The following is a 24,635-nucleotide window of genomic DNA, read 5'->3' as shown; positions in this document are numbered from 1 at the left end:
TTTACTGCAATGCCCTTTCTGGCTTTGCTCTTGTGTGACAGAGGTTATTGGAGGAGAGTGGTGATGAACGGCATTCAAGAGAACCAGTAAACAAAGAATTATCTTAGTTTGTCATGTTGTGATCTTTATAGCAACAGTATCCCTTAGTCGATGACACTTTGACTCAATCATGTATTTACTGATCTCCACTATGTTCCAAACACTGGGAGAATTCGGGTGAACCAAATAGACTGTAATGGACTGAACGTTTGCATCCCCCAAAAACTCACACGTTGAAGCCCTAACTCCCAGTGCGACAGTATCTGGAGATGGGGCCTTTAAGAAGGAATTAGGGTTTAGAAGTAATTAGATGAGGTCATGAGAGTGGGGCCCTTATGACAGGATTAGTGCCCTGGTAATAGGAGATAACAGAAGAGTCTCTCTGTCCATCTCTCTCCCCCATGTGAGAGCACAACAAAAAGGCAGCTGTCTGCAAGCTGAGACGAGAGCCCTCGTCAGAAACCAAACCCTGCCACAACCTTGATCTTGAACTTCCCCCGCTCCAGACCTCTGAGAAAATAAATGTCTGTTGTTTAAGACACGCAGTCTACGATGCTCTGATACGGCAGCCTGAGCAGACTGACACACAGACATATTTCCTGCCCTTCCTTGAGTACCTTTAGGTCTAAACATTCCACAAATAGTCAAGAAGTAAATATAAAATTACAAATTGTGTCGTGAGCTGTGAGGACACATTCAGTGCACTATAGTGCAGAATCAGGGATGGCCAGTGTGGTACTTTTTAAATAGTATGTCTACAGTCCTGTGACCCTCCTTCCACTGCCAGGTGGGTCTATGTCTTCCCCCACTGAGACCAGGTGGGGTTTGTGGCTGTGTTGACCAACTGAGTATATGACAAATGACACCGTGTGATTTCTGAGGTTGGGCCATCGAAGGTGGGGCAGCTGCCACCCTCCTCAGTGAAGTATTTGCCCTTGGGACTTCCAACCACCTGTAGGCAGTGTTATATGCCTGGTGCTGTGAGGAAGCCCAGGGCAGACCTTCCAGCCCTCTGGCTGCAAGCACTTGAGAGGCTCTGATCCACAACTGCCCAGCCCAGCCGTCCCAAACTCCAGACCCACAGAACCCTTGAGAGATAATAAAATACTGTTGCCACTCTGAGCCATGGAGTTTCAGGATGATTGTGTGCAGAATAACAGCTAATCAGAAAAGCTTATTTGATTGGGATTGATATACACACACTTCCGTGTATAAACTAGCTAACTAATAAAGCCCTACTGTACAGCACAGGGAACTCTGCTCAGTACTCCGTAATGACCTAGATGGGAAAAGAACCTAAAAAACATTGTATATATGTCTATGTCTAACTGATTCACTTTGCTATACACCTGAAACTAACAAAACATTGTAAACCAACTATACCCCAATAAAAATTAAACAAGAAAAAAGAAATAAAAGCTTCTTTGAGCACATGACATTTGAACTGAGGGTTCTCTCTCGAAAGGGTGGGACTGGATCCTGTTTGTGTTTCAAAACTGGGGGCATATGGGAGCAGAGGATGCTGCCGTGGCCCAGCTGACAGTGAGGTTGGCTCCAGGGTGATGGAAGTAGACAGAAGTGGATGGGTGTGGCAGAAGGGATTCTGCCAGCAGTACCAGCGGGACTGGATGACTGAACACAGGACACGGATCGGGGAGAGGTGAATGGGGGTTCATTGTACTGATATGTGTAATGCTGAAGGGAGAGAAGGCTTGGGGAGCGAGGGGAAAACATTCAAGTATGGACAAAGTTAGGCTGAGGTGTGATGTCAACGTGAGATGTTGAGTTTATAGCTGAGATGCTGAGTCTGGGATTCAGGAGAGAGGTCTGTGCGCAGAGACTCGGGAACGAAATGGGTGCCTCGTGAGCCAGACTACATGGCCACCTGATTTTGTGGTGAGACCTTGTACTTGTATTAGTTAGGCTTCTCCAGAGAAACAGAAGCAGTAGGAGGATAAAGAGAGAGAGACAGAGACAGAATTTATCTATTCCAAGGAATTCGCTCACACGATTGGGGAGGTTAGCAAGTCCAAATTCTGCAGGACACGCCAGCAGGCTGGAGGACTAGGGAAGACCTGATGCGGCAGCTCAAGTCCAAGCCCGTCTAGAGGCAGAATTGCTTCTTCCTCTGGGAACCTCAGTCTCGTAACGCTTTCAACTGTTTGGATGAGGCCCACCCACATTGGGGGGAGTCATCCGCTTTACTTAAAGTCTATTGATTCAATACTAATCTCACCTAAAAAACACCTTCACAGTGACATCTGAGACGGGTACTGGACCAACTCTCTAGGCACTAGACCAACTCTCTTGGCCCAGCCAAGCGGACACACAAAATTAACCATCACAGATCCTAAACCTGAAATCTGAGGCAGCCTTTGAGGGAAGCAACAGGATCAGTGGGGAAAAGCCAGCACCTCAGGAGGAGAGTGGCTTTCAGGAAGTGCCCATCCCGAGGCGTCTAGAAACGATTGGCCAAGGGGCTGCCCCGTGATGTGGGCAGCTCAGAGCTCTACCCAGGCTGAGGCCAAGGCCTGAGTGGCGGGGCTTGCGGGGGCCACTGGGGGTACCTCTGTGCTGCAAGGCAGCTCAGGGGTCCACAGTCCTCTGGGTCATGGGCTCATCCTGCTTGGAGCAGAGAGGCAGAGGAAGGTGGAGAGGGGTCAGGGGTGGGGCGGGGGCACATCCCAGTCAATTCTGTGTCCCTGGGGCCTGGCCCAGTGCTGGAACCCAGTAGGCACTAAAAACCGCCCACTGAGTGGAAGTAGCACTAGGCCAGGCTGGACCACGACCCCACCAAGTGACCTTGGCCAAGTATTCTGACCCCTCTAAGCCTCCGCTTCCCCAGTTGCAGATGTGAGAGGCGACAAGAATTACTGCTCCCGGCATTTCCTCTCCCCAGGGTGGGATGAGACAGTGCACGGAACCCACCCAGTGGAGCCTCACACACAAGTGCACGTGACAAAGGTTAGCAAACTGCCCCCTCCCCCCCGCCGCTCCCCCCGCCGCTCTGTCTGAAAAACACCCAGGCAGAGGCACGTTCACGGCGAAAGGGCAGAGCCAGCCCTCCCCATAATGCGCCTCCGCGTGAATTCAGGCCTGAGAACAAATTCCCCCCCCACCCCACCGTGAGCAACAAAGCCATCCTGCCTTCCGGATTCCTGTCTGCCCGGACGGCAGCCTGTGTAACGGTGCTCACCGCTTGGTATGGTTAATTTTATGGGCCCAGGGGTGCCCAGGTGATAGGTCAGCATTATTCTGGGGGTGTCTGTGAGGATGTCCTCGGATGAGGGTGCTTTCAGTTGAAGACCTGAATAGAACAGAAAGGTTGATCCTCCTGCAAATAAGGGGACGTGCCCTCTGCCTGGTGGCCTCGAGCTGGGACATTGGTCTCTTCCTGCCCTCAGGCTCCAGCTGAAACATCAGCTCTCCTGGGGGTCCAGCTGGCCGACTGCAGGTACGGGGACGGCTCAGCCTCCATAACTGTGTGGCCTAATTCCTTGTAACAAATCTCAATCTCTCTACTCTCTCTCCCCCCTCCTTCCCCTCCCCCACCTCCTCTCCAGCTAGATCGACACACAGAGATTCTGTTTCTCTGGAGAACCTTGACTCACCCACCACTACGCTTCTTCCAGGGCTGCTTCAGGAGGACGGGGTCTCCACCATCCAGCCCAGCCATGTGCCAGCCGCTCTAGACCTCCTGGGGTCTGGACCTGCCAGGGTGAGTGAGGCCGGGCCGGCCGGACTCACTGCTCTGGTGATCACGGGTATTGGTCCCCAGGTATTCCTGACCCTCCTGCATCTCGGACACACAGGAGGACTGCACGCCCCGTGCGCCCTCCTTTGAAGCAGGCACAACCACGTGAGCTGCCTTGGCTAGTGAACTGTGCGCAGAAGTGACGTGAGTCCTGGAGTGGCTGCAGGCATGTCAGGGCCCCAGCTGGCCCACGGTGGGCACGTGACACGAGCAAGAAATGAGCCTTGTGGTTGCATGCCTCTGATTGCTGGGTGACGTTTGTTACGACAGCCTAACCTCGTCCTGACTGATACACGCTCCCCAACATGTACAGCTGGCCCTTACAGACAAGGCAGGGCCCCCAGGGGGAACTTCAGGCCCAGTTTTGAGCTGGCAAATGAGGGTGAGCGGTGAGTGGGCTCTAACAGGTGACTCTGATGACAGCTCTCCCATGTTTAAGATCCTTCCATGGCTCCCCACGGCCCTGAGCACAAAACCTTCTCCCGATCCGCTCCTGCTAACACATCCAGCCTCAGTTCCGCCAGTTTGGGGCTTTGCACTCTCTGTACCAGCTCCAAGGGACGGCATCAGGCGGGCACTCCCATGCCCCCAGACTCTGGTTGTCTGCTTAGAGCACCCTCCCTCCCACCTCTCCTCTCCTCTCCCCTCCATCTACCATCACCATCCGTCACCTGGATACACCCTCTGCAGCCTCCAGATTCAATGCTGTTTCTGCAGCTCCTTCTCCAAACCCCGACGTGGGGCTCTCAACTCACTGAGGCACCATGGCCTGTCTGCTTGTCTGCTGGGCTCGCTAGACGATGCCTCTACCTTCCCTATGCCTCACCCACTGTTTAACACATAAACACTCCATAAAAGTTTATTTTATTAAAAAGAAACAAAGAAGGAAGGGAGGAGGAGAGACAGCCAGGGGACCAACAAGATCTTTGACTCACCGGTACTGCTCTTTGGCCTGCATGATGACGAAGTCCCACTTGTAGTTGATTTTTTTGTTCAAGAAATTATAATTTTCCTAGAGGAGGAAAACAAAATGAGAACACTGAGCCCCACAACCTATGCTGCGTGCAGAGGGCAGGAAGCCTTAAGTCAACAACGAGACCCAGCCAGACGGTCTCCCGGCCCAGCTGTGCAGAGGCAGACACTCACAGGGCGGCACCGAAGCTCCACAAGCCTTCACCACAGAAGCCACAAGTTGGCTTGGTTTTTTTAATAAGTGTACCCCAAATCTGATAAGGAAGAGGGGGGCAGTGTGCAGGAGAATATGGGAGCTTAATATTCAGCCACAGAGCACAACAAACCCACAAAGCTGCTGTGGCGCCGGCTTTCTGCAAACATGTTTGTAAAAGGCAAAAAGCAGCAAGATTGTCGCCGCCTGCCCAGAAGTCTAGCCTTGTGAGGGTTAGAGTGTGCTCCTTGAGAGTATGACTCATGCTGCCTAAAACAAGTCTGCACTCGTGTCTCCCCGTCTCAAACTCAAGTTCAAACGTGTCCGTCCTGTAATATGCATCATCACACATATTAATGAAGTCCTGTTATTGCGGGACAGCAAGAGGGAAGTGGTGGCTACTGTGAGCCCAGGAGTTACTGAGGCAAGGCCTTGAGTTACAGCAGGAGAAGCTGAACCCCAACACGGAGGAGAATTTACTTCAGCCGGCTGCTTCTAAATATATGGAGGGATGAGGGATGGAGGGATGGATGGATGGATGGATGAGGGATGGATGGATGGAGGGATGAGGGATGGATGGATGGATGGATGAATGAGGGATGGATGGATGGATGGATGGATGGATGAGGGATGGATGGATGAGGGATGGATGGATGGATGGATGAGGGATGAGGGATGGATGGATGAGGGATGGATGGATGGATGGATGAGGGATGGATGGATGGATGGATGAGGGATGGAGGGATGGATGAGGGTACATATGAATCGATTAATGGGGGGAACAGAGGAAAACAGCTCAGGACTATATTCCACTCAATTATAAGGACCTATACTTGAAAGCATCTCTGTACCTTTTCATATTCTTCTAAAATCCCTCTCTTCTTGATATTTCTCTTGGCCAGATAGATGGCTGGAAAAGAAAACAATGACATTTCCCATCATCCTCATATTTCAAACCCCTCTATGCGTGAGACTGTCGTGCTCAGCTCAGTGAAGAGAACACTCAGCTGACCCAGTCCCTCCCCTGGGAATCACTCCCAATACAGGTGAGAACTGACATAAAGGTCGCGATGACAGCAAGCCAAGTGTCACCAAAACGCAGCAAGTAAGTAAGCGGCATGGCAAGCCCTCCCCAAGGCATAGGAGGAGGGGCGGAGCCTTACCATAGTCTGTGTCTTCAGCCGGCCACTGCTGGGTGGGCCAGAAGTACGGTGTCTACAAGAGAAACCAGGGAAGCAGGCTTACACACTGGGCTGTGAACCCCCGGCCCCCAGCCCTCTAGCTTAAAACATAAAGCTGCCTTAGCCCCCTCCACTGTTTCTGAAGATCTGTGAGGATGTGAAGCCAACCAATTACCTTTTCAGATGACACTAATCCCCTGTTAACACCCAAGGTCAAGGCCAAGGCTCACCTGAAATCGATAGAGGCTGTTGTCAGGCTTGAGAACGAGGTTCTTGGGGTCTTGCAGGGGGTAGATGTAGCCGTACTTGACAATAAAGTTGCCCAAGTTCTGTGCCTCTGGGGAGAAGGGGTTGAGACAAGGCAGTTAAGAGCAGGGGCCAAGCGCAGAAGCTCACGGCCCCGCCCCCGCAGAGCACCCCAAACTCAGGGCAGGTACCCCCATCCTAACAGCACTTCAGCCGAGAAGTGGGGACAGTGGCTCCTGAACTTAGCTGCGGACAGGTACCAGCTGGGTAGCCACGGCTAAAAGGAGGGTCCCCCAGCCCAGCCCCCGAATGTAAGTAAGTCTGGAGGGCAGTCAGTGACCCCAGTGTTGACGGTGCCACAGGTCATCCACTGCAGGCGTTTGGGGTGACAGGTGGGGAAATCCTGGAGGAGCATCGCTGGGCCCTTTGGGTCTGGAGAAGTCCAGAGGCGCAGGGAGAGAACGTCTCTGCTTGACCAACAGACACCTCTTCATCCCGAGGGGCAGGAAGGTGAGGCTGTGTTTATGGTCAACTTCTACCCCAAGCTCAGCTCTGTCTGCACCCTGGGTCCAGATCCCAGGCTCCTCCCCACGTCCCTTCAACTCCCACCCGCCTCCAGTCTGCTCAGAAACACAGTCTTGGTTCTGGATTTGCAGCGATTAAAGGATAACTGTCCTGGTTCATTCTCAGAGGCACCAGTGAGAGCAGGTGTCTTTCTACCATCAAGACAGAATCCCAGCCCTCCCATCCTGCAGGCCCAATGACCCAACCCACATCCTATCCCACAGCTCAGCCTCCCAGGAGCGGGGAGGCTTCCTCCCCACCCTCCCTCTTCATATCTCCCTCCCTCTATCAGAGACCAGACCCTCGTTGTACCAATAGCCTTTTCGCTAGTGGCAAGTCAGGTCCCTGAGGCTTTCTGCTCCAATCCATCCTTCAGACTGCTGCCTAACATCCCAGCTTAAATCTGATTACTGTACACACCGCCACGCTGCAAAACCCTGCGTGGGTTACACTGCCTCTCTCCCAGATAAAATTTGGAATCCAAGAATGTACCAGGTGCACCCCACCTGTCCACTGCCCTCCACACCCAGCTGAAGTCACTACTCCCCATTTCCCCTGTTACCGCTCCATTCCTGGTTCATTCCATGTTTACGTCTTTGCTAATTTCCCCGCTGGGAAGACAGACCCTCTGAGCTTCCCTCCAGGATTCACAGGCATCGCTTGTTTGGCGACCAAGGGTACGTATGCATCACCCCCTCCAGGAAGTCTTTCTTGATTACCCATGAAGTTCTCATCTCTCCAATTAAAATGTCAATTTCTCAGAGACGCGGGCTGACCCCCGTTTAGCTTCTACCCTCCAGAGATGCCCCCAGGGTGACGCGCACACAGCAGCCCTTGGTCTCAGAGGAAAAGACGAGCTCTCACCCAGACTGGAGACCCACAGCCGCTGGGTGATCCACTGCAGAACATCACTCCCTGCAAAGCAGAAGCATTTGGCCACCGTCAGAGCCTCCCCGACCTCCACGCCCCCCTCCACACGGTCGCCCAGCCGGCCTCCTCCCTGTTCAGCCGTGATCTCGTCCTTCTGCTCAAAAGCTTCAGGGATGCCCCTCCTCCCCTCTCCCCAGCAAAGTTCAGTCCGAACCCTGCAGCCCATAATTCGGGGCCGTCCATGATCCGACTCTGGCCAGGTTTCCAGCCTAACGTCCCCTACACCCTTCAGGCTTCACCTCTCTTGTGATACTTATTCTCTTTCCTTACAATAATTGGTGCCTGGACTGTCACTCACCGAGTAGGAAGTAAACAGACTAAGACTTAACAATGAAAAAAAAAAAAAAAAACAGACCCAAAGCAAGCTGTCCGTGGAACTCTGAATGGAGCCCGGAGCCAGGGACGGGAGGGGAAAGGGGTGCGCCAAGGGCAGGGCTGGTTCTCCCACACCCCCAAGTTCCCAGGCAGAACTCTGAGGAGTCAGAGAATTCTAAAGCGAAACCTGGCTTTCCAGGTCATTGTAATGACGCTTTTGTCGAAGCAGTTAAGATGAGCCGCTTTTTTAGGAACACTTTGTGGGGTGATGTACAACTTCAGACCGTGGAATGCGGGCTCCGTGCGCCCTCTCGCCCTGGGCCCTACGAAGCCGAGGGGCTGGCCTGGGAGCGACGCAGACTGCAGGCCGGCGTGGAAGAAACCAGGGGAGGCACACGGGGACAAGAGCAGGAGGGAATGTGCACCCCTCCGCCCCCAGCAAGTGTTCAGATTGATCTAAGGGCCAAGGCAAGCCGGGTCCCACCAAGTCCAGAGCTGATGCAGGACCCCAGGGAAGCCGCGGCCTCCCACTCGGCCCGGGCCCTCTGGCCCCATCGGCAGAACACACTCCTTGCAGGAGGCGGGCGGGATCATCTCGGGAGAAAGATGCACCCCAACTCCGACGTCATCTTGCAAATGCCAACAACCATATTTTCCAGCCACCCCGGCCTGCTTTCCAGAGGCCGAGCTGGGTCCCCTGCCTGTGTGGAAACCGGCCCACGAAACACACCAAGGAGGAGGGTCAGGGTCTGAAACCCCGCTGCCTGTGTCCTTGTAGCCGGACTGTCGCAAAGGACACTTCCTCGCTCACTTGGGGGTGGCCAAGGGGCGTTTCTTCTGACACCCGCGGGGGGGTGGGAGGGCTTAGGGCCCCTCCCCCACTCTCTGGGCTGAAGGAGCTGCCCGCAGTGTGGCTGAGGGTGGACCCCCTGTAACTGCCCTTCCTGCGCACGCCCCGGGCCACAGATATCCAGCTATCAGCTCTCCACGCCCACATGCCCACCGCGACGGCTTTCAGAGGCTCCCCTGTGGCTCCTGGCTTTAGTCAGCGCTTTGCTTATTCAAAAGCAAAATTCTTCACCTAAACCCCTACTTAAAAATCCCAGGACTGGGTGTTTTAGACTCTCCACCCCAAGTCTCTACACGGTGGTGTGCAGACCAGGAAAGAGAGCCCCCGGCGGAGAGCAGACAGGTTAGCGCTCCCCACCAAGGCGCTGAAGGTTTTCTCATCCACTTGACCGCTTCCTGAAATGGGTCGAATGAGGTTACGGGGGCCCCGGTGTGTCCACCACGTGATCTATGCCGACAGCACCACAGGCTGCTCAGAGCCCACGTCGGCCACCGTCGTCCCCTTAAGTCCTGAGTCCCCTGCCCTCTGAGGAGTCGGGTGGCACTGATCCCGGTTGCTTTGATTAGGGCCGATACTGCAGGACAGGGCTCCTCCTGGGCTCTGACCGCAGCTGGGACTCACCCGAGTAGGATGAACAAGGCAGAACGTGGCTGGGTGGGCGGCCCCCCACCAAATCCAGGGAACCAGGGGCCCCACCTGCCAGGAAGGAAAGCAGCTTGCAATCCCGGACGGGGGATGAGAGCATGGACGCTGGAGCGGTGTAGCCGGGCTCAAGCCCACGCTCAGCCCTGGATGCGTTTAGAGACCTGGGGACAAGATGCTAGAACTCTGCGTCTCCGTGTCCCCGGCTGCAAGAAAGGGCTGGGGGGTCACATCTCTCCCTACGCTTATCGTGGTGACACAGCCAGCTATGGGCCCCGTGGGGCGTCACTGAGCACCGGCCAGTGCACACTAGAGCCTTGTCTGGTTCCTGCAGGCACCCCCTGGGGCAGGGATCACTACTTCTGCTTGTCAAATGAGGAAATGGAGACTAGGGCTACACGGAAAAAAAAAAAAAGAAAGGCACCCAAAGGATTCAATCCCAGGGTGCCTGAGTCAACGTCCAGTGCCCTTTGGACAGTTCGAGACCAGGATTGATTCACGCGCTCGATAAACTTTTGTTAAACTTCCACCCTGACCCCCAGCTGCACTAAGCGCAGGGGTTACTCAGATGAGCTAGACGAGATCTCTCCCCTCGAGGGTTGCCCAATCCAGTGGAGAATTCAACCAGAATTCATGACAACCAGGAGCTGGGAGGGGGTGGGGTCAGGGGTCAGAGGCAGCCTGCAACGTCCTGGGGCGCCCAGGCTGCTCTGGGTCCTAGTCTTTCCCAAGTCTAGACCACTGGAGTTTTCTTTTCTTCTGTGAGCTAGCCTGTCGCATGCCAATCATTCCGCCGTCTGTCACTCACACTCTGGGAGCCCGAGAGATGCTGTGCTGGCTGGGACACGCCTCCTTCCGGCCGGCTTGCCTCTGCAGAGACCCCAGTGCCTTGAGTGACAAATACTCAGGTCATGGATGGGGTCAAGAGCGAGGGCTCACAGGGGACTCAGCACAGCGGCGAGTCCCAGGCTCGCGCTCTGAGAAGCTGCCCCCCTCTGCCAACAACACGACTCGGTGGGAAAGGGACTCCTTACTGCAAACATCACAAAACAAACGCAACGCACGGATTTTACCAAAATCACAAAACCATCGCAACGCACGGATCAAAATGCATTCTTATTTGGGGGTCCAGCCCCTTCTGCCGATATCCTGAAATGACGCCCTTTATCCCGCCCCCAGAGAAAGGAGACTAAGGTGCCCTGCCCTTGGGGGAGTCAAGAAGGGTCTGAATGTTAATTAGAAGACAGGGAAGGATGGAGAAAACAAAGGCCAATTCTTTTTTTTTTTTTTTTTGCCAAATAGTATTTTTTCTGCTACTTGATTTTATTAAAACAAATCAAACAAGACAATCAAATAAAAAACAACAGTAGAAGTTTTTAAAATGACCTCCTGGGGACGAGGAATGGCTTCACAAGGGGACCTACTGGATTCCTTTCTCTTTCCTTTCTGACTCCTCGCCCAGAAGGAGCCTGCACGAATGGGCAAGTAAGCAGTAAGTATACGCGGCTTTGTGGGCCACGTCACGGTCTCTGCACAGCTACTTAACTCTGCCATTGCAGACAATACATAAATGAGGACGTGCATCTGTTCCAATAAACCTTTATTCACAGATACAGAACACGGGGCGCATCTGGCCCACGAGCTATAGTCTGCCAACCTCTGTGTACGGTCTGTTCCAGGCCAAGACCAAATCACAAGATACATTACCCGTCATGGCGTGAGGGACGCTGATGACCGCGACCTTCTGGTTCTGCACTCTGACCCCCATCTCTGGGTCCTGCATGTCCTTGACGAGGGCTTCAATCTGCAAGACAGAACCGCCAAAGCTGGCTAAGCAGAACCATCTCGAAGGCTGAGTGAGGCCCTTCTGGCAGCACCGAGGGAGCAAAAGATGCAAAGAGGAACACGGGGCCCTTATACCCAGGAGCCCACCGCCTAGGTGGGCAGCGCGCAGCTGAGAACTAAACGCGCGCGTCAGAGGCACAAACACCTCCCCAGGTGTGAGAGCTCGGACGGATTCATTCTGCCCAGGAGATGCTGCAGAGGCTTTTAGGAGAAGGTGGGACTTGGCAAAAAAAAAGGGTTTTGTTGGCTAGAAAGTGACAGAGCTACAAGGCACGGGAGAACGACAGCGCCCAGGGTGGGAGTGGGACGGGGGTAGGGGAGGGGCCGGGTCTCAGGGGGGCCACAGAGGGTGGGCTCTGTCCCAGCAGCTCTGGCTGGGGAGCGGTGTCATCGGGCCCACACCTGAGAGAGGAGCATCGAAGCACGAAGAAACCCGCCCCAACAGGGAAAAGCAGGGGCCTGTTCACCACCACTGCGGCCGTCCGGGCACAGGATGATGGCGCTTCCACCCCTCCCACTTCCGCCCCTCGGTCTGTCCTCAGCAGGGCAGCCCGTGCGAGACTTTCAATTATTTTTGGCTGTATCTCTCCTCCGCTTGAAACTCCGCAAGGGCCATTCCACTCAGTCAGCGGCCAAGCTCTCCTACTGGTCTACGTGGCTGGGATCTCTTCCCCCCGACTCTCCCCCTCATAGGCTCAGAAGCCACGCCCAGCTGCATCCTACCTCGTGCTGCAACCTCGAACTTCCTCCCCCATTCCTATAGCACTCACCTTCCAACGTCCGAAATAATCTACCTGCTGATCATAACGTTTGCCATGTGTCTCCCTCACTCCTAGAAAGTAAGGTCTTCAAGAGCAAATCTTCCTTTTTTTTTTTTTTAATTTTTTGGCCGCGCTGCACAGCATGTGAGTTCTTAGTTCCCCGACCAGGGATCGAACCCGCGTCCCGTGCAGCGGAAGCACAGAATCTTGACCACTGGGCCGCCAGGGAAGTCCCGAGGGCAAATCTTTTGTCTGTTGCTGTCTGCTGCTGTATTCTGACTGCCTGGAACAGTGCCCAGCACGTGGACAGTACCCAGTAAAGAGCCGGCGCATGAATTAATAAATAAATAAAGGCAGGGGCAGAGAAGATAACAAGAACGCATGGCTTTTAGAGCCCTCGTTCTGACTCTAATTACCTAGGATTAACTGTAGGTGCAAGTGACTGGTGCAGTGAGGGTGGCAAAGAATAACCGCAAAGTTTATAACTTAGACGATCGGAGTTGCCAGTTACAAAAATAGAAATTTCAAAAGGAGGAGCGCTTTGAGAGAGCAGACACTTCTGCTTTTGGAATGCTGACTGTGAAGGGCTGCTGAGATAGCCACGACGTCTGGAAGGGGATTGGAAAGGAAATGTCCCAACTTCAAAGGACACGACCGTCAGAGATAAGAACTCGATTCACGAACATCGACGAGAGGGTTGACACCAGAGAGAATCCACGAACCATCGGAGGAAGCTGGAACTGCAGGGAGACACCCACAAGGACAGCCCTGATTGTCTTCAGAGTATTTTTTTTTTAACATTGATGAATACAAAACATTTTTCCACTTGAAAAAATTAATAGGAGTAAAATTAACTGAAGGATATTTTAAAACAAACTGGATGGGTTGACACAATTGAAAAAAGACACCAAGCACTTCTCTGGTCAACGCTGATGACAGGCATCGACAAAGCCTCACGTGCAGACGCTTCAAAGTTCATGCTCCAGGAAACTCCTCGCGAGGGGAAAACCGTGCACACCCCCAGCCCCCCCAGGTGCCTGCAAATGATCAGTCCGTCATTCAACAACCAGGCAGCCATGGTGGACTCAGGGAACCAAAGATAAAGAGCTCTGGTCCCTGAGCTTAAGGAGTTCACCGTCTAGTGCAAGGATATTACAGGACGATACGGGAAGTACAGTGACCAGGGTGAGGCCACGGTGTCCTGACAACACACCTGTGCCAGGGAGGAGGTGGCCGGGAGAGGCACTCCTGGAGTGGTCATAAAATGACGAATAGGAATGAGGAGGCAGAAAGGGCAAAGGATGGCAGGTGAGGACCCTAAGGCTCAGTGAGCAGCAAAAGCAGAAACACAGAATACGAACGAGTAAGTGGAAACAAAGACCTCTCCTGTCCTCCTCCGGCTGGAAGCCCTCTCCTGAGGTCAGGGCAGCTGCGCACGGCTGGACAGATGCTCACGGAGGGTCTCCCCTCAAACCCAACCTGTCCACGTCCCAACCACAACCCAAAGCAAAATGGCTCACTGCGCCGCTCTTCCCCCGGTTTAACTAGCTTGGTTACATGATCCTTTCTCTCCTGCTGCTTCATAAAATAACTCATCCTCACACTGTACAGCCCTTTACAATTTCCAAAGTCCTTTTAGAGTTTGCGTGTGCTTGTGGCCCAAAGAAAAGGAACCCAAGATTCTCATGTCCTCAAGGTTCTCTCGTAACTGCAGGAGTCCACTCAACCTCTCTGAATTCCCTTCCTCTACCATAAAATGACAGTATATTCACAATTGATAGCATTTTGTTACCTCTTAGAATCTAAGTAATTGTGTAAAAATGCTTTGTAAGGACAGATATATAAAGATATATAAGCAGAAAGATATATACTTGGGCTTTCCTGGTGGTGCAGTGGTTGAGAATCTGCCTGCTAATGCAGGGGACACGGGTTCGAGCCCTGGTCTGGGAGGATCCCACATGCCGCGGAGCAACTAAGCCCGGGAGCCACAACTACTGAGCCTGCGCGTCTGGAGCCTGTGCTCCACAACGGGAGAGGCCGCGATAGTGAGAGGCCTGCGCACCGCGATGAAGAGTGGCCCCCGCTTGCCGCAACTAGAGAAAGCCCTCGCACAGAAACGAAGACCCAACACAGCCAAAAAAATAAATAAATAAACAAATGCGGGGTTTAAAAAAGAAAAAAGGAAAAGAATTTAAAATTAATCAATACAATCATAAATAACATGTAGGTCAAATAATACAGCATAATAATAAAAAAAGATACATACTTTATAAGGAGAGAGATTTGTTAGTGTTTGTGGGTTGGAATCATTAACATCAGTAGTGTTCGTATCATCAGTGCATCTTTAAAATTGTGCATGCAGAGCTGTCTTTAGATGCCTGGGAATAAAAACCCTGCTCTACCAATCATCCAAATATAGATGTTTACTGAGCGTGTATTAGGTGCCCAGCCCTGGCAGGGGGGTTGGTACAGGAAGATAAAAGACAGCCTCCCGGGCCTCAGAGAGTTGGGAAGATATTGGTGTGAAGATAAACAAATGAACTAAGATAAACACTAGGGATCTGGGTGCGAATAAAGTTCAGTTCAAATCATCCTCCAATGAGCAGGTGAGGTGAATCACTAAACTTCACTAAGGCTCATCCTCTGTAAAGCAGAGATGAGCACAGTACCTACGTCGTCAGACGGATGTTGTGAAGATCAAAGGAGATGAAGCAGCGAAAGCACCTAATACCACGCTATGCACAAAGAATCTATTAGACAGCGACTGCAGACTGAATTATGCACCAAAAAACAGGGAAAGCAGGGATGGGAGCAAGAGCCGGGAGGAGGAGAGGATGGCGGAGATGATCCCCAAACATCACACAGAGCGAGAAGGATTTTCCCAGCCGGCCGCCGTACTGCAAGGGAGGGACGGTGCGAGGGGCCCCGCGCTGGCTGACGCAGGAAAGTGAAAGGCTGAATTGGGACCCTCGGGCACGGTTGGTGGGAATGCAAAATGTATGCAGGTTCCTCCCAAAATGAAAAATAGAACTGAGACAGGCTGGGACCTGGGGCCCTTTGAGGCAGTGCCCACACCTGGACACACGTCACCTCAAGCAACAAAATACAAAGAAACTATAAGGGACGAAAAAAGACTGCACGCATGCCCAGTTGGGGCAAATTCTGGACAAGATACAAAAAGGCCCAAAGAACCCAGCTGCCACTTCCGAAGAGCCAGGAGCGACAGCAGGGTGCTGCACAGGCCCCCTGCACTCGACACCACCAAGGGGTGGGCAGAACGCCTGAGCCACCACTCCCGCCCGACCCCCGGACGCACCCCTACCCTCACCCCACGTAAGGAGCCAGCTGCCCCCCCCCAGCCAGCCAGCAAGGGGACCTGTTGTTTGTTCTCAGTCCCCCTGCTGCAGCAGCGGCCCCAGTAAAGCCTTGCCTGAATCTCTTGTCTGGTCTCTGTTCAATTTCTGTTGCTCAAGGAGGCCAAGAACCCTGGTCAGTGACAGAACTACCAGATGATCCAACAATCCTATTTCTGGGTATTTATCGAAAAGAATCAAAATCAGGATGGCGAAGAGATATGGACCCTCCCCAGTTCACAGCAGCACCGTGGTCAACAGCCAAGATGTGGAACCACCTAAGTGTCCACTGGTGGGTGAACAGGTAAAGAAAATGTGGCACATCCAGGGATTATGACTTAGCCCTAAAGAAAGGAAGGAAATTCTGGAATCTCCGACAGCCTGGATGAACCTGAAGGACGTTATGCTAAGTGCGTAAGCCGGTCTCGGAAGGACCGCACGATTCCACTACCTAAAATCGGCTAATTCACGGAACCAGTGCAAGGGCAGTTGCCAGGGCCTGGGGGAGGGGGAGACGGGGAGATGCAATCACTGGGCATGAGGTTACAGTCAAGAAGATGAAGTAAGTTCTAGAAACCTGCCCTGCAATATTGTTTCTATAATTAACAACATTGTGAATTATACACTTAGAAAAATGTAGGAGGGTAGTTTCTTGTGTGATGTGTTCTCACCACAATAAAACAGAATTTTTTTTAAAAGAGAGAGAAAGAGAGATGGCCAGGCTGCGCTGGAGGGGAAAGGTCAGGCGGGGAGCCCCGAACTGGAGACACGCCACCCGCCACCCCGGAAGCTGGCAGGCCCCCCACGTCCCCAGGGCGGGAGGAGGGGGACACACGACGTCCTAGGTCAGCGCCGAGGGCTGGGCTGTCCTATTTCCACCTGCTGCTAAACCGGCACCGGCAGCAGAACCACAATCCCGAGAAGCGGCCGAGATCAGGGGCAAAGGTCACGGCCGCTCCGGGCCCAGCGCCGGACCCTCAGCTGCCCGCGGGACCGGCCAGGGCCCAGGGCCGCCCGGGGCTCCTCGTGCAAGACCCAGCGCGAGCCCGTCCGCACAGACGCGCTCTCGGCTCGCGGGATCCTTCTGGAACGGAAATGACGCGTTTCCGCTCCACTCGGAGCTGCAGTGCTTGGCCTCCTGCAAGGTCGGGGCCTGGGGGCGTCTCGGGCCACGGGGGCACCGAGCGGCTCCCAGCGGAGAAGGGGGCGCGGGACACCCCAGGAGGTGGCCGGAGGGCGGCTGCTTCCCCCGGACGCGGGCGGGGACCAAGGGGCCACGGGCGGCAGGGGTCACCTTTTCTGGAGTTGTTTTTTCTAACTGAATCACAGTGGATTTGCGGTGTTGTGCCGGTCTCTGCCGTGCAGCAAAGTGACTCAGTTACACGCATACAGACATTCTTTTTTATGCACATCCTCTCCCGTTATGCTTTTCTGGAATTCTTGGCTGGCCGTGAGCCTCGGATTCACCTGCTCCTCCCAGAAGTGCCCGCCATTCTGACGTCGGAGCCCGGGCCTCCCCTTTCCCAGGGTAACTGCCGGAGGAAAGTCCACATTTGCTCCAAAACTTTTATCAGCTGAAACAGCAGCATTTCATGGCGTCAGGGCGCCCATATATTGGAGAAGAAAGAGAAACCCCCGCTCTGAGTTAGAAACCTGAGCTTCTCCAATAGAAAGTCAGGGGGTTTGATTCCTTCTCTCTGCATTAGAAAAAAAAAAATCTAGTTATAAAGAGTTTGAAAATAACCTTCAGAGGAGGAATAATGAGAGCTATTTTAGGAACACAATGAGGGGAGTCAGATTTCTTTCTGGCGGGTGTGTCACCTTCACAGAAGAGAAGGGCTGAGGGCAGCAGGGAACACCACAGGGACCTCGAGAACTTTCTGAGGGCGTTCGGCCCACTGGGGTTTGGATCCAGTTTCCTCAGAACTTTCCGTGTGTCAATTCCCCTGAGGGGTCTCCCCAGGCACCCAACAAGGAAACCGTAGGACTCAGGCTGCTGGTTCCGTCTCTGTTATGGGCTGGACGGTGCCCACCCCTCAAATTCATAGGTTGGGGTCCTACCTAAGCCCCAGGACCTCAGAATGTGACTGGACTGGGAGAGAGGGTCCTTGACAAGGTAACTGAGTTAAAAGGAGGGCACTAGGGTGGCCCTGTGACAGTGTGACTGGTGTCCTTTGAAGAAGAGGAGATGAGGACACAGACACCACGGGGGGCGAGCACGTGGGGACACGCGGAGAAGACGGCGTCTGCAGGCCCCGGACAGAGGCCGCCGGAAAGCACGCTGCGCACACTGTGCCCGGGCCGGCGGTGCTCTGCCGTGGCGGCCCCAGCCCAGTCATACAGGCTCTGGGCTCCAGCCCTGCTTCCAGCAGAAGAGCCCCTCTGCCCACCACGGACAGGGGACAACCCGAGTTGTGTCCCCAGGTCCCCAGAGGGTGAGGAGCCCTTGCCTTTCTGCTCCCAACTGCTGCCAACTCTCGCGCCCTCCTCCTCGCGCCTGGTGGGCACCCCCCCAGAGACAGGGAGGCACGGCCACCCCCGCCCCAAACGTCAGGCGCCCTCCCGTCTCCCACACGCAGCTCCCCGCGATCCTGGGCCACACGAGGACGGCGGGGTAACCAGGCGGTGCTGAACCCCGGGTGACGCCGAGCTGGGGGCGGGATGGGGGCGTCAGATGCCACGTGCCTCTGCGTGACTGCAGGCGTGTCACCAAGGAACAGGAACGACGGCTCCGAAGGCCTCGACATCCCACCTTCCACGCCCACGCTGCCCCTCGCTGTCACTCCCTGTGCGAGATCTCGGGCTGGGATTTTCCTCTGAGCCGGAGAAGGTTCCCGGGGGATGGTAATAATCAGTACTTTTCTGTACAGAGAGGGAGCAAGTGACCTGCAACCACGGGGCTGTCTGGCAAACAGAAGGGGCTCCCACTAAGGAGCCTGTCCGCCCAGAGGCCAGCAGACCCCTGGGCCATCTCACCCCGAAGCCTCTCGGACCCTCAGGGGCACCACACACGCTCGATCGGCGCTTAGGCCACCCCAGCCAGAAGCCCGGGAAGCATCCTCCACGACCCCGGTCAGCTTCTGCGGACTCTGCTTTTGTTTCTGACCCGTCTCCTAACAGGCCTCTGCGGCACGCCTCACCTCCCTCCTGGACCGTCCGGCTCGGCCCACCCGGCCTCTGCCTTGGGCCTGGCAGGTCCCCAGCCTCCAGGGCGCCCTCCAGTGGTGGTGCTGTTGACATTTGGGGCCGGCTGTCCTGTGCACCGTAGGTGTCTAGCAGCGTTCCTGCCTCTTCCCTCCAGCTGCCAGGGGCAGCCCCCTCCCTAGCTGGGACAACCCCAAATGTCTCCAGATGTCACCAAATGTCCTGGGGCTTTCCTCTGGGCTGTGCATTCAAATCACCTGGGAAGCTTTTCTGTATTTGATTTTATACATATACATATATATATATTGGTTTTTGGTCGCACCGCACAGCATGTGGGATCTTAGTTCACTGATCAGGGACGGAAACTTTGCCCCCTGCAGTGGAAGTGCAGAGTCTTAACTACTGGACCGCCAGGGAAGTCCGTGGGAAGCTTTTCTTTGAAAACACCAACGTTTTGGGACTTCCCTCGTGGCCCAATGGTTAAGACTCCACACTCCCAATGCAGGGGGCTCGATCCCTGGTCAGGGAACTAGAGCCCACATGCCGCAGCTAAGACCCGGTGTGGCCAAATAAATAAATAAATTTTTTTTTTTAAAAAACCAATGTTTGGACTCCATCTGACTTGACTACTTAATTATCTCCTAAGTAAATGAGAAACTCTAAGGAAGGTGACCTGATAACAATGTTCCTTAAAGTGCAGCCAGGGTGGAGAAGCACTCCTACCCTCTAATCAGAATCATCTTTCTAACATGGGAACCAACTCGTTTTATTCGTACCCGATTTTAAAACGTCAAATGGCTTCTCAGCGAACACAGAAAGCGTCAGACCCCCGGCTGGATGTGCGAAGCCCCCAGTTCCAGAGCCTCCTTCACTACCAGCCTTTCCATCACCAACTTCCTGCCCACCCCTGCCCCCCGGCCAGCTACCCCAACCCCTGAAGACTCTCCCACGGCACAACGCTATTCCACACTTCCAAGCTCCGCATTCCCCCAAATGCCACTCATCTTCCCGTCCTCCTGGCAAAAAAAAAAAAACACCTACTAATTTTTCACACCTTCACTCAGTTACAAGCCCTCCTGTGAAGGCTGTTGGTCCCCAACCCAGATGGCACTGACCACTCCCTGCTCTGCGTTTTATATACGTGCATCTCCTCTAATGACGCCTCCCACAACCTGCAGAACATTCTTCTTACTTATACAGCGGTCCTTCTCTATTAGACCCTAAGCTCCAGGAGGAAGGGGCCGTGTCCTAATCCCACAGTGTCCCCAGCATCAGGCACAGCGCCCAGCACAGACGCGCACGACTCTGTGCACGTGCTGAATGAAAGAATGATACAAGCGAAAGCTCCCGTGCTCTGCCCGGGTCTCCTCCCTTTTGTTTCCGCACCCCCTTGCCCCGCAGCAAAAGGAGATGCCGGACGCCACACAGGAAAGCAAAGCAGTCGAGGCTTCTCCATGAGGCACCAAGACAGTCAGACCTGAGGCGCATCCCAAGGGCAGCAACAGCTGTTCCTGGCTGGTGTGGAGATCGGGACGTCACGGGGGAGGGGCGGATGGAGGGGGGACGGGCCAGCACTAGGACAGGAGCTCACAGGGGCCGCGGGAGGCGGTCCACTGTGCGGCATCCCACACACACATGCACTTAGCACACGCACTTAGCACACGCCGTTCCTCTGCCTGGAACAGCCTTCTTTCTCTCTGCCTAGAACCCCCATTTATCCTTCAGTTCTCAGCTCCGCGTCCCCCAGGCACCTTCGGGCAGGCCTTCCCACGGCCTCTCCTGCCCCCAACATCCTAGGAAAGCTTACAGCACTGGTTCACATTTGGCGACAATCTGTATTTTTCCTGGTTCCACCACTTAGCGGCTACGACTGGGGCGAGTGACTTCACCCCTCTGAGCTTCCCGCTCTGTAAAATGGTGATGATAACTCTGTCTCATGGAATAGATGAGAACACTCATGTAAGGGCCCCACTGGGGACACAGCCTACTTCAAAAATATCCATTGAGTGGTGGGTGAGAGTTGCACCCAAGTCCACATTCCTTAGGCCTGGGCTCCTCTCCAAAGGCTGGGCGCCTCGTTCAGCTGCTTCACGGTTGAGGGCCCCCTGGCACAGGCTCTTGGGACCTGCTCTGTGATCTGACCGAGGACCTCAGAAGACACAGACAGACGGGGGTCTCCCCCCATCCAACAAGGCAAAGGGAGAGAGCAGCGCTGAGGTGCGGGCAGGGTCTGCAGGGCAGGGGGGGTGGGGAGAGCCAGCCGTCACAGCGGAGGGGCCCCCCGAGCTGGGCCCGGAAGTGGGGGGGACGGGGGCTCGGCCGGTGAGAAGGGGAAGAAGGGCTTTCCCAGTGGAGGGATCTGAGGCTTGAAGGGCACAGGGTTCCTGGAAAGACGAGGAGGTCACTGAGGCCAGAGCCCCCCTGAGTGAGGGGGGCTGCTCTGTTCTGTGTCCCTGCAGGGCAGGTGTGGGAGGCCGGCGGGAGGTCAAGCCGGAGGGGTGAGTGGGAGCAGGGTCCTCAGTGGCCGGGCTGGGAAGGCTGGACATCACCCTGTGCACGGGGGAAACCAGCGGAGGGTTTCAGAGCGAGGGGATCCATGTCGGTTTGCGAAAGAAACCCAACATGCCGATGAATGGTATTGTGGAGGCCGGCAGGTGGGGTGGAAGACAGGAGGCTGGGGTGGAAGAGAGGAGGCAGGGGTGGAGGACGGGAGGCTGGGGTGGAAAAGAGGAGGCAGCGGTGGAGGAGGATGGGCTGGAGACCAACACACCAGTCAGAAGGCCCAGGTAAAGACAGGAATGTCTACCACATAACAGTCCTGATGAAACACAATGTCTGAGGCTCAAAAACAAACAGAATGTCTCCAGACAATCGCTCTCAGAGCCTCAGCGCTCGAGCTGCCCTGTCTGGGAGAAGACGGCAGTCCTGGGAACTCCTGGAAGATGCCTGATGGCTCTCAGAGATCCAGTCTGGGCAGTTTTCTCTGATTTTAGGAGGTGGTGTCTGCAGTAGAGGCTCTCAGGGCTCTTTCCCAGCGAGACAGCACTCCCCCTCTGTTTTATATCCTCACACCTCTACCACCTGGAATACGCACAAGCTTATTCAAGTAGCTGGACCGAGGGTGACCAGCTGTCCCAGTGTGCCCGGGACTGGCCAGGTTTTAGCGTTGAAAGTCTTAGACAAATCAGGACAGTTTTGACTACGCCAATTTGCTGAGCTCCAAGGGCTCAGGGCAGGGCTCTTACTGTCACAAAGCATTCAGCTAATTCTACTCAAGACAAGCCTAAGACGGTGGACACCACACTGTGAAAAGTGGCTGCAAGTGGGAGGAAGGGCGGGCAAGTGACCCAGGACCTAATCCTCTGCTGACCCCTTCTGATACCGGTCATCTCAAAAGCCTAGAACAAAATGAGCCATTTCATCCCCAAATACATCACCACACAAGGTGCGTTCCACCCCGCACAAGTCCCCAGTGTGGACACCCCCTGTGCCCAGCCACTTGCTCTGAGAAAGCCTTTGCATGGGGAGGGTCCTGACTTCCGCTGCACACAGAGAGACCTGAGATCCACAAATACACACACTTGAATAAGGAATCTAGGAGCGCTTCAAGTGGGGTGTCCCTTTAGCCTGCAAATCACACCGTTTTCACGGTCTGTGTGTACACACTCACCACACAGACACGCTTTCAAATACTGCAGTGTTGAATCAGAAAAACAGCAAACATGTTAATTTAACATCTGGGAGCCTCTAATAGTATCAGGAGACTGTCTCAAATCTGACCCAGCCTCGCTGAACTGCCTTCCTGCGCCTGCTCTCCCAAGTAACAGGTTGTTTTCAGCCTCCAGCCGGCAGTCGCCCTCGGCTGTAGATTCTCCACTATAAACAGGTAACAAGGAAACCTAATCATTAGAGTCTTTAAAAGACGGACAGACAGAAACACAAGGCAAATAAGTCACTTAATGACATCAAGCGGCACTAACCGACCACAAGGGCTGCCCCCCGCCCCTGCCCACATCGCCGCCGGCACTTCCCGGAGTTGGTCCCCGCGCCCCTCCCGGGCCCAGGTGATGGGGCCGCGCTCACCTTCCGCAGAAATGCCATCCTCGGCCTGTACTGCTGACCTTGGTGTCGGATTGTCATCCTGGACCCTGGCGGACGCAGAACCTGGACACAACCGGAGGGAAGAGAAAGCCCTCGGAGAGCGAGCCGGCGTCCCCGTGCCCGGGCTGGGTTGTGCTGCTCGCGGCGCCCCCGACCCGCGCGCCCGCGCCCTCGGGAAGCTGCCCGAATCCGCGCCGGCCAATCAGCGCGCCGCGCCGCGGGCCGGGCGTGCTCCGCGCCGGCGCCCACCTGCCGCCAGAGGGCGGTGTCAGGCTCCGCCGGGGCCCGCGGAGCCGCAGGTGAGCCCCGCGCGCCCGGGACCCGCGTGGGAGGGTCTGTGGCCGAGGGCGAGCCCTTAAGGAGGATGGGACTTCGGTTAGGAAGGGCGACAGGCACGGGAAAGGGAGGGAAGGGATAGTTTCGGTGTTTGGGATTCACATATATACACCACTATATTTTAAATAGATAAAATGACTATACTCCAGTAAAAATTAGTTTCTAGAAAAAGGACATTTATGGCAAAAATAAAATAAAATAGATAATCCTGAAAGACCTACTGTACAGCACATGGAACTTTGCTTAATATTCTGTAATAACCTAAATGGGAAGAGAATTTGAAAAAGAATAGGTAGTACATGTATATGTATAACTGAATCAATTTGCTATACACCTGAAACTAACACAACATTGTAACTCAACTATACTCCAATAAAAAAATTAAAATTTTTAAAAATGTTTAGAAGTGTTTAGGGGAAAAGCAAATTCTACGTGGAATTGGTGAGATGTTGGTTAACAAAAGAAAGGACGTGAAGAATAAAGAAGGAAAGTTGAAGTCCCTGCTGGGCCAGCTGCCTGGTCTATTTTTTCAGTTTCTTTTCTGTTATACGTTATTACAAGAGATCGAATATAGTTCCCTGTGCTATACAGGAAATCCTTGTTGTTTAAGATGCTCTATATCTGGATGGGAGTGATGGTTATACACAGGTAATCATGTTTGTCAAAACTCATCCAACTGTACTCTTAAAATTGGAGCATGACATTGTCTGTAAACTATACCCCAATAAAAAGACTGACCCGAAAAAGCAAGTATTATCTTGCAAGATGGCAGAGGGACATCGTGCTAAAATGAAATTCTCCTGTGACTCGGTCAGGTAAGTGGACATCTAATCATCATCACCACCATCACCATCGTCATCACTATAGTCATCTGCAGCCTCCTCTTCATCAACACACAGGTGTGATTCAGGACCTATATGGGGGTCCTGCTGCCCTGGATACCATACAATGGGATCTCCATGAGCCTGGCCCCTGTAGGATAAACCACATCCAAACACAATGATATGGTCCTTTACACAGCAGTGCCCTTTAAACCCCAGTTCCAAGGTCACCTCCCAGGAAAATGTCCCAACACCTCTGGTCAACACAACAACTAAGTTCAGTCCACCGTGCTTAATGCACAGGAGATAAAACCTAAAACGTCCTGCTCTCAGCCCTTGTGCCCTCCTCCCAGACTGGGAGGAGAGGCAGAATCCTCAACAGTTCATCTCTCCATGATGGATGCCTCAGACCGCCTGCAGGCAGAGACTTTCTTAGAGGGGTCAGGGTTAGAGCAGCCGTGGGACACCACTGCCCTCACCCAGGCCCGAGGGATGGTGAGCCGGAGCCCTGGTGGGGGGCTGTCATCCTGGAGGGACACAGCCATGGCTAGAAAGGGTGCTGGCGGAATAAATACCCCGATTCTCTCT

General features: G+C 54.1%; 1 protein-coding gene across 2 annotated transcripts in view; it reads right to left on the bottom strand.

Annotated features, from left to right (window-relative positions):
- RGS9 (regulator of G protein signaling 9) overlaps window positions 1-23,047 on the bottom strand; it is a 64,985-nt gene extending 41,938 nt beyond the window's left edge. The window contains exons 1-7 of one of the 2 annotated variants that reach the window (XM_073798383.1): window positions 22,873-23,047; window positions 11,394-11,490; window positions 7,814-7,864; window positions 6,370-6,476; window positions 6,122-6,173; window positions 5,810-5,868; window positions 4,729-4,805 (exon numbers count right to left, since the gene is read on the bottom strand). In XM_073798383.1, coding sequence (XP_073654484.1) covers window positions 4,729-4,805; window positions 5,810-5,868; window positions 6,122-6,173; window positions 6,370-6,476; window positions 7,814-7,864; window positions 11,394-11,490; window positions 22,873-22,929 — 500 coding nt within the window. In that variant the 5' untranslated portion in view covers window positions 22,930-23,047. The remainder of the gene's footprint in view (window positions 1-4,728; window positions 4,806-5,809; window positions 5,869-6,121; window positions 6,174-6,369; window positions 6,477-7,813; window positions 7,865-11,393; window positions 11,491-22,872) is intronic. The other variant, XM_073798384.1, reaches the window with a different exon arrangement.
- Window positions 23,048-24,635: the final 1,588 nt, after the last annotated feature.

Source organism: Tursiops truncatus, chromosome 20 (genome assembly GCF_011762595.2).
Source record: "Tursiops truncatus isolate mTurTru1 chromosome 20, mTurTru1.mat.Y, whole genome shotgun sequence".
Classification (NCBI taxonomy): Eukaryota; Metazoa; Chordata; class Mammalia; order Artiodactyla; family Delphinidae; genus Tursiops; species Tursiops truncatus.
The sequence above is the reverse complement of the archived record's forward strand: the minus strand, read 5'-3'. Positions and strand labels throughout refer to the sequence as shown.